The following is a 19,132-nucleotide window of genomic DNA, read 5'->3' on the forward strand; positions in this document are numbered from 1 at the left end:
CAGGGATGAAAATATAGTTTCTCTTTTGTTCCAAGGCCATAAGTGGTGTATTAATTCCGTCCCGTCCCGAATCGTTAGTGATTCGTAATAGTAAGTGTCATTTATCGTCTTCAAAAAATGTTAAACGTCTCTTAAACCGTTGAAACTAAAATCGATAATATAACATAAAATTGATATATAACAGAGCAAGATAATTTGACCGTTCATTGATTAACGCCTATACGTATAAAGATAGTGAAATGTCCAAATTACGGATTTAATTTAGTTACGTTGTTTGCATTGACACTAGCATGACAACGTTCCGTTATATTTTGCAAGTGGAACACTTCAATACAACATAATGATGACTTTCAAAATACTCTTCATCACCATTTGAAGACCTTATTATTGCCTAATGCCCTTTGAAAATATTTTTTTCAAAGCCTCCACAAGTCTTTCCTTTCATTGAGTGAAGCTGGGTCTGGTGAATATGGCGGATGCGGAACCATAGACTAATCAAATAACGGTTCACTTGTGAGTACAAGGTTTCCCCCTACGAACTCATGTATGTCCCAGAAAATTTCAAGTAAAAATTCTTTTGCATGGTTGGACAATGGAGATAAATTTCTGATGCATAATTCCACAAATATCAAAAAAGATAATTATTATAGTCTTCGCATTCGAGCTCAATTCTTGTTTAGTTCTGGAGACATTCACAGTTTTTTTTGTTCAGTCCTTGGCTCAAATTCTTCTGTTTTAGATGCAAGTAATTTCGTAGAAAACCCTTGTTATTATAAATAAGAAACGTAATTTGAAAAACATCTTTATTGGAAAACAAAAATACAATTGTTTTGTAAATCCAATGATAAATAAACTATATATTACAAATATAAACAACAAAAATTACGCCTATGGTTGTATTATGTAATTATACTAAGCGGTCAATCTTCTTACTCCAAAGAAAAAATAACTAGATGTCTAAGTACGGTGTAGAAAGGTTGTTCTTGTGGAGGCGACTCACTGCTTCAGAATGGTAATTAAGTCTAGTATCGGCTACCCTTCGCTTCATAAGCGAGGCAAGGTGCCCTAGCCACCAGGTGTTACAATAATATATATAAACAGTTTTGTAAAATGGTATTACAACAGCCTTCGTTTACAAAATAAATGTGTTAAACTTTTTCGATGCAGGTGATTTCGTAGAAAGCCCTTGTTATTATAAATAAGAAACGTGATTTGAAAAACATCTTTATTGGAAAACAAAAATACAATTGTTTTGTAAATCCAATGAGAAATAAACTATATATTACAAATATAAACAACAAAAATTACGCCTATGGTTGTATTATGTAATTATACTAAGCGGTCAATGTTCTTACTCCAAAGAAAAAATAACTAGATGTCTAAGTACGGTGTAGAAAGGTTGTTCTTGTGGAGGCGACTCACTTCTTCAGAATGGTAATTAAGTCTAGTATCGGCTACCCTTCGCTTCTTAAGCGAGGCGAGATGCCCTGGCCACAAGGTGTTACAATAATATATATAAAAAGTTTTGTAAAATGTTATTACAACAGCCTTCGTTTACAAAATAAATGTGTTAAACTTCTTTACAAAACTACACTGTGAATATCGTTGATTCATGTTTTACATAACTATATGCCTGAAGAACGTCCCTGTTTTTGTCCCTACTGACTTAAACGCAAACTCGTCGCCATACAGCGACGCGATCACTAATAAAATACATTAAACTTAATATTATCACACATCGATCTATTCACAGCTGATATAAAACTACATTTGATGAAAATATCTCTTTCTATCATTAATTATAATATAATAAGTACACTTAAGTATGCAGAACAAAAATAAGTTATAATTGGAATAGTATATACAAGAAAAAACTGAAAAACAAAAACGAAATACTTGTATTCCTTAACTAACTAGAATTAAGTAGATTGTTTTTTAATCAGAACTGCGTGCATGATGCAACAGCTCATCCAGGCAAATTCACTAATCAACAAATACGTAAATATATATATCATTTATATGTACAAAACGTAACAATCATTAACCCGGACAAAATTAAACTATAGAATTAAAAATTGTTCAACAATAAAAATATAAATACGTTCTCTGTTATATTTTTCTCCATTCTATCACAAATTTATTACAGCAAAATATTCTCTTCCTAGTTGGACAATAGTGTTGGACCCAATTCTTGAAGTATTATTCAATATAGAATTATCCAAAAAAAAAGTGGAGGAAATTGGGCTATTTTCTTTGGCTCATTACTGACATAGTTGCTTCATTCTAATTATTTACAAAAATATTTGCAGATTTTTTATTTGCCAACTTGTTCTATGTTTAAATGAATAGGTAACTAATCTGAGTAACTCGGATAATAAAAACAATATTTTCCAATTTTGTTACGTCTCCAAGAAGCTACTGGATCCACTAGATCTATTCAAAAAATAACATTCAAACACTGGCAGTGCTTTAAGTATAGTTTTTCAAATTTTGGATTCATATTTTTTTGGTTTGGAAACAATCTGAAGACATAACAAAGATGAAGAACATTTCGTTATGGATTCATGTTTGATGCGTATATAAATTAGTGCCTGATTACTATCGACTATTAGTTATCCGAAAAGAAATATCACAAGCCGGTACAGAATAGTCGGTAATAACCGCTTTTGTTAGTGAAGAGCTTTTAAAAGTACTTTGTCCTAAGTCTACCATGTCCCTTAAAAAATAAAGTAATCTGCTAAAATATGTATATTCATATAAAGTATTTATACCCTAAGTTTACGATTTTTTCCTGGTTTTTGTTACTTATTAAGTTGTCCTGAGAGACGCTTGGACCTTGGAGGTGGTTCTGCTGTGGGCGAGGGGTGTTTTTTTTTTACTCGTCGTAGTACCGGTAGAGAAAGAAAACACCCTCGCGCATACCGTTGTTCGGTTCACGTTCTTTTGTTTTTGTACTTTTACTGAGATCGCCAGTTTTGGTCCGAGTGTCTTGGGCTCACTTCTCAGAGCTGGTAAGGCACCTGACGGCGTAGCCTGGAGGGGCTTCTATCGGTTCCTCTGCTGCTATCACGCCGCGCCTATATATTCCGGCTTCCATAGTTGGTGACGGAAGAAGTTGTGGACGATGGCCATGTCGTGATCGTTACCGGGTGCCATCACCGGTGCAATGGTTACTCCTTCTGGTACTATCAGCCCGTAAGGTAAGAGAGGGTTATCCTGAAAAGATCGATCGTCAACTAACACTGTACCGTTAATATGATAAAGCCTACTCACATTTGAAGCACATTCTCTTTGTTCCCTGATGGAACGGGATCTCTTCGTGGCGGGTGGTCTGTTGTCGGCATCCTCCATGTCGGAATCAGTGCTGGACTCCTTCTCCATGGTAATGTTCAGTTCCTTCAGTTGCTCGAGCGATTTCTTCCCCAAGATACTGGCCAACCTTTTCGCGGAACTGTTCGTATCCGTCGTCAATCTATCGGCGAAGTACTTTTTGTTTTGATACCCACCGCTGCAACACATACACGAACATAAAAAATTAAGAATGTCATTAGAAACGGCGGATAAAGACGATTGGTTCCGCCATTGTTGTCGTTACCTTGGCGGTGCGACGCTCAGGTATTTGGTTTTTAAATTGTTCAAAGTTATGGTGTTATTGTTAAGCGTCAGGCTGTCGTTGTTGTTGTCGCTCGAGAAATCCGAAACGTTGCTGTTGTCACGTTTGCTGCGATTGTGGCTGCGGTAACTGTTCAGGCCGAGGCTGGCGATCAGTTTCTCTCTCTGTAGGCGTACTCTTTTCGTCGTGATCACGAAGGCACTTACGAAGGCTTTCTGGCACACCTCCACGCAACGATCTGAAAGTACGGACACGCTTAATTAACATTTCTTCGGAATATGATTAATTAACGGTGTCTTACCCTCGTCTAATAAAGGCACCAGGTATTTGCAGGTGATCCTCCGGGGTGGTCTCCCGCTGCCCGTGCTTTCAGGTACATTGTTTCGCGCTCTTAAGTCCATATTCTTCCGCAGGAACTGGTTCTGGAGGTCCGCCTCGCCCAATCCGTAGAAGTGCTGGAACAGCTGCTGGCGTGCCTCCATCGGCACCAGGTCGTCGCACTTGTGAGGGCATTGACATAGTTCCTCTGAAACACGAGATTACATTTTTAGCTCTATTTATTATTAACCGGTTATGGATTGGGCCTATTATGTAATGTTCTATATTTGGGAATATGTTGCCAGTTGCTATGATATTATTTGGAAATTTCGTTCAGGATCCATTGATTTTACCGTAAAATAGACTTATTGAATTCGTTGAATATTATTAACGTTTTGTGTTAAGATTGTTTACTACGGACTATTCGGATCCCATCGCTACAAATATCAGCATGTAAAAGTTATTATACGTATTATTTAGTTGCTGATACTGAGAATTCACTGTCTTGTTGTTTTTCTTTATTTTGCTCCACACGTTTGTTGTTTGTGTCAATTGGTTATTATCTAGGAAATGTTGAATTCATATTACATCAAATGTTCTACATTTATTAAAACAGAATGCAATAAAGGTATTGGAACAATTCTTCAGTTATGCATTTAACACGTGGACTGAAAATTTGCGGGTTTGACGCATAGATGGCGCTAGTTTTATTGCATTCACCGCTTTTCTGTTAGTACTACTTTTCAGCCAATGTGTAAATATATAAATAGGCTAAATGTTGTTACGTCATCGATATCTTTATCGTTTTTAGTTCTTACTGAAAATAATGTATATATCACATGCGATGGTCACCTTCCTTCTCTATTGTTTCTCCCAACATAATATTTAAGTAATACGGGACGAAACACAGCGCATTCGCCATATTTCCAAAATTGTTTTTTTAAGTAAAGTCTAAATAATGTGGATATCTATTTTATTTGGACAGATCCTAAAATGGGAACAACTCTAGTTTTGCAATAGTTACTCAAACTGAAACATTGTTACGCGTTTTGTAAAAGTAAATTGTAAAAAATTAATCTAGGAACTAGTAAATTAAATTTATATAAATTTATCTTTTATTTACAAATTATAGATAAAAATATATTTATAGCACGTTAGGGTCCCTTGTTCTAATCGAGTACGAGAGCTTCTATAGTTCAGCTTATAAAATAATTATGTTTCGATGCATTAATTGTCCTTTGTTGTATCGATTGTTAACATTTATATTGTGCACATTTAGTCATTTATTTATAAATATTATGCGGTTGTCGTTCATAACAAACTATGGTGTGACGTCAAGATCGTGATCAAACGCGCTTTCTGGTTTGACGTGGTATTAGACCGGCCTTAGGATGAAGCAAAATGGACACATTGAAACACCACTCGAATTACAAAGTAACGTGACGCGAATCAAATAGTTAATAACGCGTTTTAAAAAGTATTCCAGAAAATTGATTACTGACGAAACATAAGTCATCGCATATATAGTGATATGGCGATGATAATGGCTTCATTCGGTTGGGATTGAGGTTTTTTTTTGTCGCGATAATTATTCTTTTTAGCTGAAATAAAACGGGTAAACATCCAATTGGAGAATAATGCCGAATATACATAATCAACTTCATACAGTGATGTGGTTAGGATAAAAGCAAAAACATAATATAGTATGATTCAAGTTTTCAATTTCTGTTCTAATGTGTTACGTTCGAGTCTTAGCTCAGATTAGAAAGTAAGGCACATATAACATAAATAAAATATACGTCAAATGAAATATTTCACGTCAAGTGAAGGTGAAATGAGGTTTGATTTAGATTTCTTAGGGATGAAGTCGAATGGGTATTTTGTGACGTGGATGAAATACAAATATATCATGTGATTTTAATAATATGGAATGCTGTTTTTGGTTTGGTTTACTTAAGATGCATTTGGCTCGCAGAATAGCCAAGGCGGAGGTTCCTTTAAAATGAACTGTGAACATTTCTCAGGCGAGCAATAAGGAAGCATGGAAACATTTAGGTTGGGTTTCCCGTAATTTGTTCTTGTAGGTTTCAAATTATCTGGTTTAACTAAATTTACAAGTTATAATGTTCAATAATTTAGATTTTGATTCGCTCTAATTTAAAACATTAATGAGTCCTGTTCGATTGTGAGTTATAAGTTTATTACTAATGTATTATTATTACTAACTATTTTACTGATACATTATGATACATATATTTGGATGAATGCTTTCTCTTTTAGTCTCTCTCCTATGTCTGGTATATTTTATTTTGTCTTTTTTGAGTAATATTATCGTAGTAACTATCGTAATATTTATCTAAAATATATAACAATATATTATATAAAATAACTTAGGGCGTATACATGGTGTTACAATTTAATGGATTTATCATTATATCATTAAAATAAATGGATTATGTTTGTACTAGCAAATACCAAGAAGCTGCAGGTTGCAGAAAAGTAGCGTTTATTAACTAAGTGTCGTACCACATCGAAGGTGTCTCGATATTCGTCGACGGGAGCGAAACGACGGTACCACGAAACGGTTCGTCAGCGGTACTTAGTCGAGGACGAAAACGTCAAAAAAAAAGAGCGCGCACACACACACAGAAGAATTAACGGCTGTTGTACGAATGGGGCTAAGGCCCCAACGGTACGGTCCGGTAGTACCGTGACCCCATTTTTAAGGCTGGTGGATTCGGCGTGGCCACGTAGGCTACGTCACCGGCGATTTTTCTCTGTTTAGGCTTTGAGGCACGTACGCTGCTGCGACTTCACCTTGTCGCCGCCCGTTGTAGTAGTTGTCTCGTTGTTTTTTTTTCGTTTCGTTCTCTTCCATTTCGCGCTAGTTTTTCATGGCCGTTTTCGGGCTTTAACTGCTCGAATACTCACAGAGGTTTCCGATAAATTACCGAAAAAACTAATTAAATTACGATTTTTTCCTTCGCCATAATACGATCGCGAATTAGATTGTGCTTGAAAGGACGGCGATAGAAGCTTTAAAGTCGAACCGGATTGGTTCGCGAGTATGTCGTCATCTAGTGGGTAAAAAGTCCGTCCGTGCAGTGTACGACGCACGGCGTACATGCGGCTAACAACGTTGGAATTGGAAATGCCAAAAAACCAGCCACAATGACGCAAACGGAAGTCCAATAAGCCCCAACGTCTGATACAGCGAACTGGTGCAAATAAGGTTTCGTAGATGTGTTTCTTTGGTCGTTTTGATTCTATGCAATAATTCCAACAGGTTACCGATGTTCCAGGAAACGATTATGGGTACGGAACGGCTTCAGTATCATTGAAATTTACATGTGATATGATGGACATATATCGATTGTATAAGGTGTACCAATTCAAATATATATTTAAAACTTTTGTCCTAATTGTGGGAATCAAAGAAGCAACCTAATTTTTCTTCGGAAGTCATCCATTAGTCATCGATCAGAAAAAGTTAACATTTCCATTTAGAGTTTTGTGAATTTAGCAAGATGTAACAATTAAATTTGACAATTTTATACTATTGGTGCCTCGTTTGTTGAATTTTGAAGAGATTTATTTTTATATCTAATGCACAGTCACAGTGGGAAAGAAAGTTATGATAACAGCATTGATAATATGGGTTTTTACGACGCTATTTTAATAAACAATCCTTCTTGTATTGACGAAGCAGACTGCTTCGTGCTGTTAATGTCATGTTGAATACCTGTGATTATTTTAAACCAAATAAAACATAATTTGTTGCAAATAATATCGTTGATTCACAACAATGAGTATTTATCCAGAAGAACAAGTCTACCTAACTTGTCTGGAAGCTATTCATTCTCGCGCTTCTTTAGCTTTTCGGACAGTTATCCTGCTTCGATTTGCTATACCAAATACTCATATAATGAGTGCATGACAATTTCCCGTGATAGTAACCATTTTTTTTTGTTTTTGGAAGTCAAGCAAACGTCTCTCACCTACTGATGCATTAACTCTTTCCATATCTGCAAATTCGAGTGGAGTTCTGTGCAACAATTCGTTGTCTTCGAACTTTCTGGGGGGTTAAACCGCCGAAATTAATTTGGATAGGATAGGATGGAGCAACATCACCAATGTTTTCACTAGTGCTGATGGTATTCACAAGATACTTTCAAGTATCTGTTTTTTACAATGTAAAAATTACGCTAAAAATAATTGTTTTGTTGTTTTGAGATATACTTTTAATCCTAGTTTTGATGGATTATATATCATTTTATCATCGATTATAACCAAATTATAAGTTATATTAAATTCTGATAAGTAATATTATTATATTACTTGTAGAATATGATGCATTACCCAATACTACAAAAGAAACTATTAACAATGACGCAAAAGGAAGCCCAAGAAGCCCCATGTTTGATAAATCCAACAAACGTAAATAAAGATTTCGTTGACGCGAAATGGCGACTGAAGAATGGTCACTATTCATTCCACAGATTAAGATTACAGGGAAGTGAACAATCTGTAGTATGATTGGCTCGTTTTATTATTTGCTAATCTTATAGTTCGAAGTATCTGTATATTATATGTTACTAGTACAAAAGATCATTCGAAAACCCAACTAAAATTAAAAATATGAATAAAAATTATAATGTATGTTAGAGATCATCAACAAAATTACTATAATGTTCGATACCCACATAATGGCAGATAGTGTAAAATATAACAAGTTATCTAACAATGTTAGTAGAGTATGTTAAATTACTAGATATCAATATTAGTGTCACTATTCGTAGAGATTATTAAAAAATATAATTTGTAAGTTGATGAAGGTGTGAGACAGTTGTTGACAGACACAATGATGTGAGACAGATGCTATTAGAGCAAAAATATAAAGTTAAGGAGAAAAATCCAAACATACGAGGTACACTTAGAGCATATTGATGGCGTGAAAACATGAAATTCAAAAGAAAGACAGGAATAATATCTGGATATACATGATCGAATATATCGATGCTTTTAAATCGATATAGAAATATACCAAATTTGATAATAATTTTGGTTGGTTTTTTCGTTTTCATTAATGTTCACAATAACTCAATTAAAAGCTTCTATTTATATTATTTTGGATCATTTAGTGAACAAGAAACATATATTAACGAATTTGAGCAATATGATAAGTATGTATTGATACAAACTTGATTTTTATTTTGAGTTATGTTTTTTAATTTTCAGTTCCATCAAATGCCCTCAGCATACAGTAATTCAAACCTTTCTAAATTTCCTGTATTTCTGCCTATCATTTCAGTGCCTACGCATTGTTTATTACTTAAAAGAGAAAATTAGTAAAAGATAATACGTGTGTAAAGTATGAATTATAGGTAGAATGTTATAACTTACTAACGTTTTTGTAAATTGCCAAGGAACAAAAGTTTATTTATGTAAAATAATATGAAAATACTACCGAGACTTCAAAACAGAGCTGTTCAAATTTCATGATATTCTACTCATAAGTTTGTGAGTTGTTGTGCTAAGAGTGACGCTACTTTTGTTATTTTCAAAACAATGGATCAAAAACAATTTCGTGTTTTAATTTTACACTACTTGGTGGCGGGAAAAAACACCGTTCAAGCGAAGCAATGGCTTGAACAGTGTTATAAGGACTCCGTTCCACCAGAAACCACAATAAAACGTTGGTTTTCTGACTTCAAACGTGGTCATAGAGGTATTGATGATGCAGAACGCAGTGGATGCCCAAATGAGACGGTAACACCAGAAAATATTTAAACAATCGACAAAATCGTTTTGAATGATCGAAAACTGATGTTGCGTGAGTTAGCTAACCTCGTAAAGATCTCAAAAAAATATATTTAATTTTATATTGCATGAGCATTTAACTGCGAGAAAGCTCTGTGCCGGCTTTGCTCACTGTTGACCAAAAACAAGAACGTGTTGATGATTCTGACCAATGTTTGGCTGTGTTTAAACGTAACAAAAGGGAATTTTTGCGTTGATATGTGGTAATGGATGAAACATGGATCCATCATTTCACGCCGTAAACAAAAGATCGTCATCTTAGTGGACAGACAGAATGGGTGATAGGCCTATTTTGAGGCAAAAGATAAATCGTCTACAAGAAACCGTTCTACAAAAGTGGTATTGAAATGTTAGAACGGCGATGGAATGATTGTGTGACCCTTGATGGATATTACGTTGATGAATAAAGTTAATGTTGAACAAAAAAAATGCGTTTTCTTTGTTACGCCGGGGACTTTTCAGCTCATGTGTTAGATTAATTGGAACTATGCTAAAGAGAAAACATATAAAACAAACGTAAGCCAATATCGGAAAATATTTGCTAAATAAAAATATTAATATATAAGTACCAAAAACTTAATTGATATTTTTTAAAATATTTAAAAAACATCTTCAATTTCCTTTTTTGAAGGAATATGAGTTAATAAAAATATCGATGTTTTTTCCCTAATCGGAACAGGTTTCGGCTAGACTTCGCGACTTCGGCGACTGGTACCGAACGTCCTTAGTACCATCGAGACTGAAATAGAACGCGGTGACGTCAGGCGGGCCCAAACGGGCCTAAAACGCGGACCCAACGAAAAAAACACACACAGCTATCGTGACGTAGGTCCGGTACGTGTGGGGCGGCCTTTAGGCGAGAGATCGTGAATTAGAAAGAGCCATGTAAAAGCGGCCAGAAATCCAAGGCCCGCTCGGAATCGGCGATGACTCGCGACCGACCGTTGGGGCCGAAGGCGAACGTATTTTTTTTTTCGTGCGGCTGATGGCGGCGGTGGCAATTGCAGAGGGCGGGGAGTGGGGAGGGAGGGTACGTCAAGGAGAAGTTTCGACAACGTTGCGGTCGGACCGTTTTCGCAATACTAGATCCTCCTTCTTCGTGGCGCACCGATACGATTATAATAATGCCCGATGTCCGAGAACTTGTGGGTTTTTTTTTCTTTTTCGGCTCGATCGAATATTAAACAGGCATATCGATACAGCGGACGATTGTTCGGAGGAATCGTTTCAAAGGAGAATCGATAAAGTCGCAAGTGTTCTCGTTATTATATAAGGACGACGAATTCATGTTAAGTATCGGAGACCCTGTCGCCCCATTCACCAGGCTTTTATTAGCTTATTTAATGTAAAACTGTATATTTTTCCTGTTAAAGTCATCATCAGTAAAAACCGAGCGAATATATTAGGAATAAAATCGATTTTATTTCATAATTCCAAAGCTTAGCCCTTCAAGAATATGTATTTAAGAGAGTATTTCAAAATTTAAATTATTCCCGGAGATGCTGATGTTTTAATGACACGTCATCGAAAAACGAAACTTTAATCGCGTTGTTGTCGAGATTGTGTCGATTTTCGGTGAGCCTTCTCTATACATTCTCCTGTCGTATATAATCCCAATCAAATCGTTTTTAAAATTCATCGCCACTGTGTAGAAAAAATGTTACCATTTAAAGTCTTGTTCATTTAATCACTATTTTATGTCACCATAATATCATCTTTCAGTATCAGTATTTTAGGTTGCATCTTGGAGAAATGCTTCATATCCAAGAGTCGAGTTAGTTTTCTGAGATTATTATTGAAAAACTATGGAAACCACCATGGGAGTTCATATTAACACAATTTTAATACAGAGTATTAAATCGAGTGGACGAGATATGAGCATATTCTTTGAAGATACTGGAAAACGACTGTAAAATTTACATTGACATCACATAAGTTAATGCTGATATTTTTGTAGATTTATAGGTACTGTCGTTCAGTCATTTTACTGGTTTTGAGTATTGTACTATCAAAAGACATGTAGCAAAACAAAAAGCAAGAGAATACTCCACAAGTTTTCAGGATATATCAAATATCCATAACTTAGTTGTAAAGTTAGAAGCTTCAGTTGAACAATACTTCCATACCATACAAGAATGTATAGAGAAGACTAAATCTCAGGTATATCGGTTAATTTTTTTTTCTAATTTTCAATTTTCAACCAATTACCACCAGATTTGGCTAAATTGAATTGAGACTGATATCAATAGGAAAACCCGCGCAGGGCCGAGTCTAGTCATCAGACCAAGCCCATATTTCAACTCAGATTAAATGACTAAATAAATTATTGGCGCTCATCTAAAAAATAATTCAAAATTTCACTCTTAGATTTCACAACTTTTAAACTTTAATTTTTACAATTTACAAACGACGTTATTTTTTTAAACGCCCTGTACTATTGGCAGCAATTGATGCGTTTGAGTCGAGAATTGAAAGAAAAATTATCGTTATATAAGCAGAAACGCTTACAAGTCATGCTGCACACAATATGTTGAAAAAGTCGGGAAAACCTATATCCACCAGATATTGTTCCCTTCGACTTGTGACGGCTTGTGACACACTAGTCATAAATATCTGCCATTGTTAATATTTCACAAGCTATAATGTAAAAAATACATGTGAATAGTATAGAGACTCTTGTTGGGAGTGATACTGCTGATATGTTATAAAATATGTTATGTTAGTGTGTTTAATTTTTTAAAGAAAATTGGGACTTGTTTAAGATTCTTAGAATCAGTAAGATAAAAATTCATTTATGTTGAAACGAGAAATCTGTAGTGGGTTCAAGTTTTGTCGGGGGACTGTATTTAATTCGTTCTAATTCGTTATGAATTTATTTCATCATTCTCTGGTATACTATTGTTAAAATAAAAACGTAAATACACCAAAAATAAAATATTCTTAAAATGAAATCCAAATTTAAACTACCCTTTTGGTTTTAGGTTGCATCTCAGAAAAACGTCATATATTTTTGATATCCAAAAGTCGAGTAGTTTTTCTGATATTCTTATATATTTTCATATATTTTCTCATATATAAATGTATAAATATACAATTATTAAATGAATAGAGTGTTAAATCCTTTAAAACGAATTCGCAGTCTCGTTATTTCCTAGCAATGAACTCTTTTATTACTTTTATTACAAAAAATTCTCTTGAATATCTTTCAAATATTATATCCTATAGGAAACATTCTGAAATCAAGTCGTATCTGTTGCTTGAAGTAAGGTGGAGAAGACATGAAAACATTCATCGAAAATATATATGTTATTATAGTTTTATCAAGTTTTATCAAGTAAAACATCGCAAAATAAAAAAGTGAGAACATAAATCCAATGTGACAACATTAGATAACGCAGAACTTTCAGATTACCTAACTTCTTGTCAAATTACAAACTTTAGTTTAACAATTCTTTAAACTATATGATACTTTAACCATCCTATACGTAACAACATATCAGCCAGTGGATCTCATATTGTTTCAGGGGTACTATCCTTTTGGATAGTTAGTAATCGTATAAAAAACGATGTTGCTCAATGTTCAGGAATAATTAAAATAATAATACATTTAAAGATATGAGAAGGTATTTTTTTTACGAAAATTTGAGCTTGCTTAAGTTGCTTAGGAATTGGGTGCCGCATTACAGTTTTATCAAGTAAAACATCGCAAAATAAAAAAGTAAGAACATAAATCCAATCTGACAACATTAGATAACACAGAGCTTTCAGATTACATTAAATATCCATAACTTCTTGTCAAGTTACAAACTTTAGTTTAACAATTCTTTAAACTATATGATACTTTAACCATCCTATACGTAACAACATATCAGCCAGTGAATCTCATATTCTTTCAGGGCAGTACTCTCCTTTTGGATAGTTAGTAATCGTATAAAAAACGGCGTTGCTCAATGTTCAGGAATAATTAAAATAATAATACATTTAAAGATAGAAGAAGGTATTTTTTTACGAAAATTTGAGCTTGCTTAAGTTGCTTTGGAATTGGGTGCCGCATTACAGTTTTATCAAGTAAAACATCGCAAAATAAAAAAGTAAGAACACAAATCCAATGTGACAACATTAGATAACGCAGAGCTTTCAGATTACATTAAATATCCATAACTTCTTGTCAAGTTACAAACTTTAGTTTAACAATTCTTTAAACTATATGATACTTTAACCATCCTATACGTAACAACATATCAGCCAGTGAATCTCATATTCTTTCAGGGCAGTACTCTCCTTTTGGATAGTTAGTAATCGTATAAAAAACGGCGTTGCTCAATGTTCAGGAATAATTAAAATAATAATACATATAAAGATAGAAGAAGGTATTTTTTTACGAAAATTTGAGCTTGCTTAAGTTGCTTTGGAATTGGGTGCCGCATTACAGTTTTATCAAGTAAAACATCGCAAAATAAAAAAGTAAGAACACAAATCCAATGTGACAACATTAGATAACGCAGAGCTTTCAGATTACATTAAATATCCATAACTTCTTGTCAAGTTACAAACTTTAGTTTAACAATTCTTTAAACTATATGATACTTTAACCATCCTATACGTAACAACATATCAGCCAGTGAATCTCATATTGTTTCAGGGGTACTATCCTTTTGGATAGTTAGTAATCGTATAAAGAACAACGTTGCTCAATGTTCAGGAATAATTAAAATAATAATTCATTTAAAAATATGAGAAGGTATTTTTTTACGAAAATTTGAGCTTGCTTAAGTTGCTTTGGAATTGGGTGCTGCTTTTGTTTATATCGGATGAATTACAACAGCAAACCGACCGTTAATAATGCTGTTTAGAGTTGTTCAAACAAAATAAAAAGTATTTCTTACGATGATATGTGATAATATATGAAATATAAAAATATTTTTATAGTGGATAGAGTAGCCAGTGAAAAAGTTGTCCAGAGTAAGTTGAAGATAAACTGTTCTAAAATAAGGAAATTGATGAATAAAATCGAATTTAGTGGGAATATTGGTTTAAATAACCTCGATATTGTTTCCTGGGCCCTAATACCTAGGTGAAGGGACAAAGGTATGGATTTTAAGTTAACTCTCACTGACATGGTAAGTTAAAACGTCGTTAGTTGATAATTTGTAAGGAATTAAATATTAATAACGATCGGGTCATTAGCTGGCTAAATTTGCTCGACCAACCGAGGAAATATTTCTGTTAATATTTAAATAATACCATGTATTTTGGCTTCGGTCACTAACACTGAAAGAAAAGTATGATTTTTTGGGTCGTTTAAGATCAATGGAGGTTTCAAATCGTTAAAATTTTAAGTAGGAAACAAGCAAAACTGTAAAAATCACAAGTACACAGGTTTGGTCTGTAGTTTAAATGCTGTAGTCATTCGAATTCAATGATGGTAGAGAAGAAAGATAAATAATAATATCGACTAATAAGGAACAAACAAAAACATTAAATAGTTTATATAAATGAGTTTTTAATTAATGCTGTTTCGGAAGGAAAACATGTTTTTGTTCTTTGCAACCTATTTTTGAAATATTTATAAATAACGTTGAAGCAATCTGCAACTGCATGCAGAAATTGTTCATATCGGTATTTCAAATGTTATGAAGATAACGAGTATCGCTTGATTGGATCACGAAGTACCCTTAATTAGAACAAGTAGCCTCTCAGTTCTCCCAGTAATTCTGGATGAGAGCTGATTACTTAAAATTACATTTAACTTCAACAACAAAAAGAAAAAAAATGGAAATTACGTTAGGGTATTATTATGAGATATTGATTTTTAGAGATATCAGAAGGAGTAATTTATGGTGGGTATGACGGAAAGGATAGAATTGTGCTTGACTTTATTGTTGGAGCATCTGATTTTTCTATTTTGAAGTTGTATCAGTTCTGTGCCGAAACCATCACTATCAAAATATCAACACTAATACTCATATATCTAGTGAAATCCTTAAAATTAATTCACAGTATTTTAATGCAAACGGATATGCGACAAAATCTTTTTGATATAAGAAGGCCTGTCACATGTTACAAAACATGATTTATTTTTAGATTTATATGGTTTCATGCCTTTATACCGCGTTAATATTTTTTGGAGATGAGATTTTATTGATTGGATTTTAATTGGTTTTGATTTTATGGAACTATTAGATTGATAAAAGAGAAAAGAGGCAACTAGAACCTCTGAATACATTTGCTTACGAAATAAGCCTTATACATTTTCATTTCGGAAAACATCGGCTGATTTTGGTAAATCTTCCTGATAAATTTTAAATAGTTGTGCTAAATCTAAACAGTGTCATATATTATAGCGAAAAAGCAAAATTCCTTGGTCATGTATAGTTCGACTGGTAAGACTGAACAGTACTTCCATTATCATGAAGATGACTAAAAAAGCGTCGACTCTGATGCCAGAAAGATAACAATAAGAACAATACTTTTAAAGATATGTTTTTTTAGTAAAATATTGAACAAATCATTAATCAATTTAGTTTAAATACTCTATATTTCACATTAGAACATTAACTAAATAATTGATGAATATAAAAAGTAGCGAGAACTTAATCAAAATACTAATGAACTTTATATAGAGAAAATAGTGACTGATTTTTGTTAAATTTGACTGACCAATTTTTAAATATTTATACTAGTAAGTCTAAACAGTGTCATATATTATAACAAAAAAGCAAAATTCAAAAGCGTCGACTCCGATGTCAGAAAGATGACAACAATAACAGTACTTTTAAAGATATGTTTTCCTTAAGTGAAACATTAATCAATGAGAATTTGAAATTAATGAACAAATATAGTTCGTTGCTGTAAAGATAATTGAAAATATATATTTTAAATACTATATATTTTACATTAAAAAATTAATCAGATCATTGATGAATAAAAAAGTAACGAGAACCTAACAAGATGCTAATGGTTTTCAATTAATTCGTATGGGACTTTATATAGTGAAAATAGCCATTGAATTTGGTTAAATCCGCCGTGAACTTTTAAATATTTGTGTTAAATCTAAACAATGCCGTATATTACGGCGAAAAAGTCAAATTCTTTGGTCCTTTACGTGTTGTCCCACGTGCCCAGTTAATTGTATTCAATCGAACCTTTAGAAATAGAAAATATCTCTGGCCCGTGAACGACGACAAAGCAAAAAACGTAAAATCGGTGCTATTTGGGCCCGAATCGATCTAAAAAAAACCCGGCCACCCGACCTATCGGCCGTCGGTTTCGGATCGGTTGTCGTACCGACACGGCATAGCGTGATCAACGCCAAAACCGACTGTTTGTCGAAAAAGGCGATAATACGCGATGGTGCGCCGTTTGACGGTGACGTCGACGGTGGTTTGAGGGCCGGTCGTGCGGAATTTTTGTTTTGTTATCGGCCCGATTGCGTGGAAACGTTGTGAAATCGACGTCCAACGACGACTACTCGGTACTACGACTGCCTCTCTTGCGCCCCATTTTTTTTCCGTGTTGTTCGCACGACCCTACCGTACGGAGATAACCGAAATCGGGCCTCGTGTCGGTTTTAAAGTCCTTTCGACGAGGCCTGCATTCGGAGAGAGAGTTTGCGGAATTCCCGATAAACCGTTTCGGTTCGGATTTTGCGCTTCGACACGTTAATTTGTTTCATTCTGGTTTGATGTCGGTTACATGTGTTCCCGTAACATCTCCGACAAGTTTTATGCCGTACATCCATATGGTTCCCTTCACTTTTACTCGTAGAGAATTTCGTTTTATGATGGTAATGACGCATATATATCCACTCCGACGTATTCACTAAACATCGCCAAATTATTATTGAAAAATTGAGGTCTTAACAACAACCTTCAACGTAACAAACACATTCAATCAATAACAAGCCAAAGAACTGTAATATACAGAAAAATCCCTGTTGAAAGTGCAAAATAAAATACACTGTTGCCAAATTATTACAGAAAAATTGAGGCCTCAATAATACGTACGACTTGTTTATTACACAATTTTCATTAAACACTATCTGTCAATAACGAACTGTACATATAGGATTCAACCAGTCTAAGAATCATCACCACCTTCGTTAGTTCGTGGTGCAGAAATAAAGTAGAAACTGATTTTTTTTATTGAAAATTTATGTAGACAATCAAAAGTGATTAATATCGAGCAAAAAAATTCTCTGGAGCTTCAGATAACTTTGTAACTTGAAAATTTTTGCCTTGTAAATGCTGGAAAAAAATTATAAGGCAATGATCACAATCCTGATGGATAAATGAACTATAATATATTCCCAAATTCGTTAATATAAAATTATAAAGTCACTAGATTGTTCAGTAAGTCCGTTGACCATATATTCGTTCACTTATATATATATATATATATATATATATATATATATATATATATATATATATATATATATCGATATTTTAATTTATTTATTACACTTTAAAGGTTTACCTAAAATGTTGCTACTTTTTAAGAAAATTAGAAGTAATATATATTTTTTAGGCTAGTATTGCCCTATTTTTATTTTTCTTAAAAATATCGATATTTTTTTTTTAAATATCCAAAACGATATATCGATATTTTTTTCCGTGGCCAAAATCCCTGGTTCACAGTAGAACTAATAACAGTCCTGTGGAGCTTGAGCTAACATTTCTTATTGAAAATTTTACCTTGATGTCTTACATTTTTGTCAAATATAATAATCAAAATAATAATGGATGATCAACTATGGCTTGTTCTCAAATTTGAATGACATAGATCTGGAAGAGCTTTTGTCTCTATAAAGTTGCTAGATTCTTCAGTAAGTTCACAATATAACTAAAAATTCAACACATTATATTGGTTTCCTTTAAATATGATATTATTATTGATAAAATATCACGACTCGATATAATTTCATTTGAAATACAGTTGAGTGCCTTTAAACTGTGTTACTTCATAGCAGATAGACATATATATTAAGGGAACTTTTTAACGCCTGTCTAATGGTTTATACTAATGTAATAAATACTCATGTAAATCTAAATCTATATAAACAGTATGTAAAATGAGACAAGCTACTGATAACATTAACAAAAAGATATACATTTAATAGATAATAATCTTAATAGATAGGAATATGGTTATAAAATAAGGTGTAAAAATAAGGTCAAAATATAAGATATAATAATAGTCAATTATTATAGGAATTGTCCCAACATCCTGCCTTATTCGTTAGATTTAGTTTTTTTTTATTTCTTCCTCGGTAAAAAAAGATATTTAACAAACGATGAAGTATAGAAGATATCTTGTATACCCAGGATTTCTGTGGATTTGTAAACCTCATACCAAAAATAAAAGAAATGGGCCAGTAAA

The 19,132-nt window shown here is 33.5% G+C and overlaps 2 protein-coding genes across 3 annotated transcripts in view; one reads left to right on the forward strand and one right to left on the reverse strand.

Annotated features, from left to right (window-relative positions):
* Pka-R1 (Protein kinase, cAMP-dependent, regulatory subunit type 1) overlaps nucleotides 1-19,132 on the forward strand; it is a 191,676-nt gene that overhangs the window by 13,253 nt on the left and 159,291 nt on the right. The gene's annotated exons all lie outside the window — the stretch shown is intronic.
* Nucleotides 1,212-19,132, reverse strand: part of LOC143203528 (uncharacterized) — a 33,011-nt gene continuing 15,090 nt past the window's right edge. For both annotated transcript variants that reach the window (XM_076415713.1, XM_076415712.1), the window contains 4 exons: nucleotides 3,915-4,139; nucleotides 3,596-3,851; nucleotides 3,274-3,508; nucleotides 1,212-3,216 (listed from right to left, as the gene is read on the reverse strand). In XM_076415713.1, the coding sequence (XP_076271828.1) occupies nucleotides 3,067-3,216; nucleotides 3,274-3,508; nucleotides 3,596-3,851; nucleotides 3,915-4,139 (866 nt within the window). In that variant the 3' untranslated portion in view covers nucleotides 1,212-3,066. The remainder of the gene's footprint in view (nucleotides 3,217-3,273; nucleotides 3,509-3,595; nucleotides 3,852-3,914; nucleotides 4,140-19,132) is intronic.

This window comes from Rhynchophorus ferrugineus, unplaced genomic scaffold (genome assembly GCF_030347505.1).
Source record: "Rhynchophorus ferrugineus isolate W39M unplaced genomic scaffold, kcgeb_rfMv2 rfM10, whole genome shotgun sequence".
Classification (NCBI taxonomy): Eukaryota; Metazoa; Arthropoda; class Insecta; order Coleoptera; family Curculionidae; genus Rhynchophorus; species Rhynchophorus ferrugineus.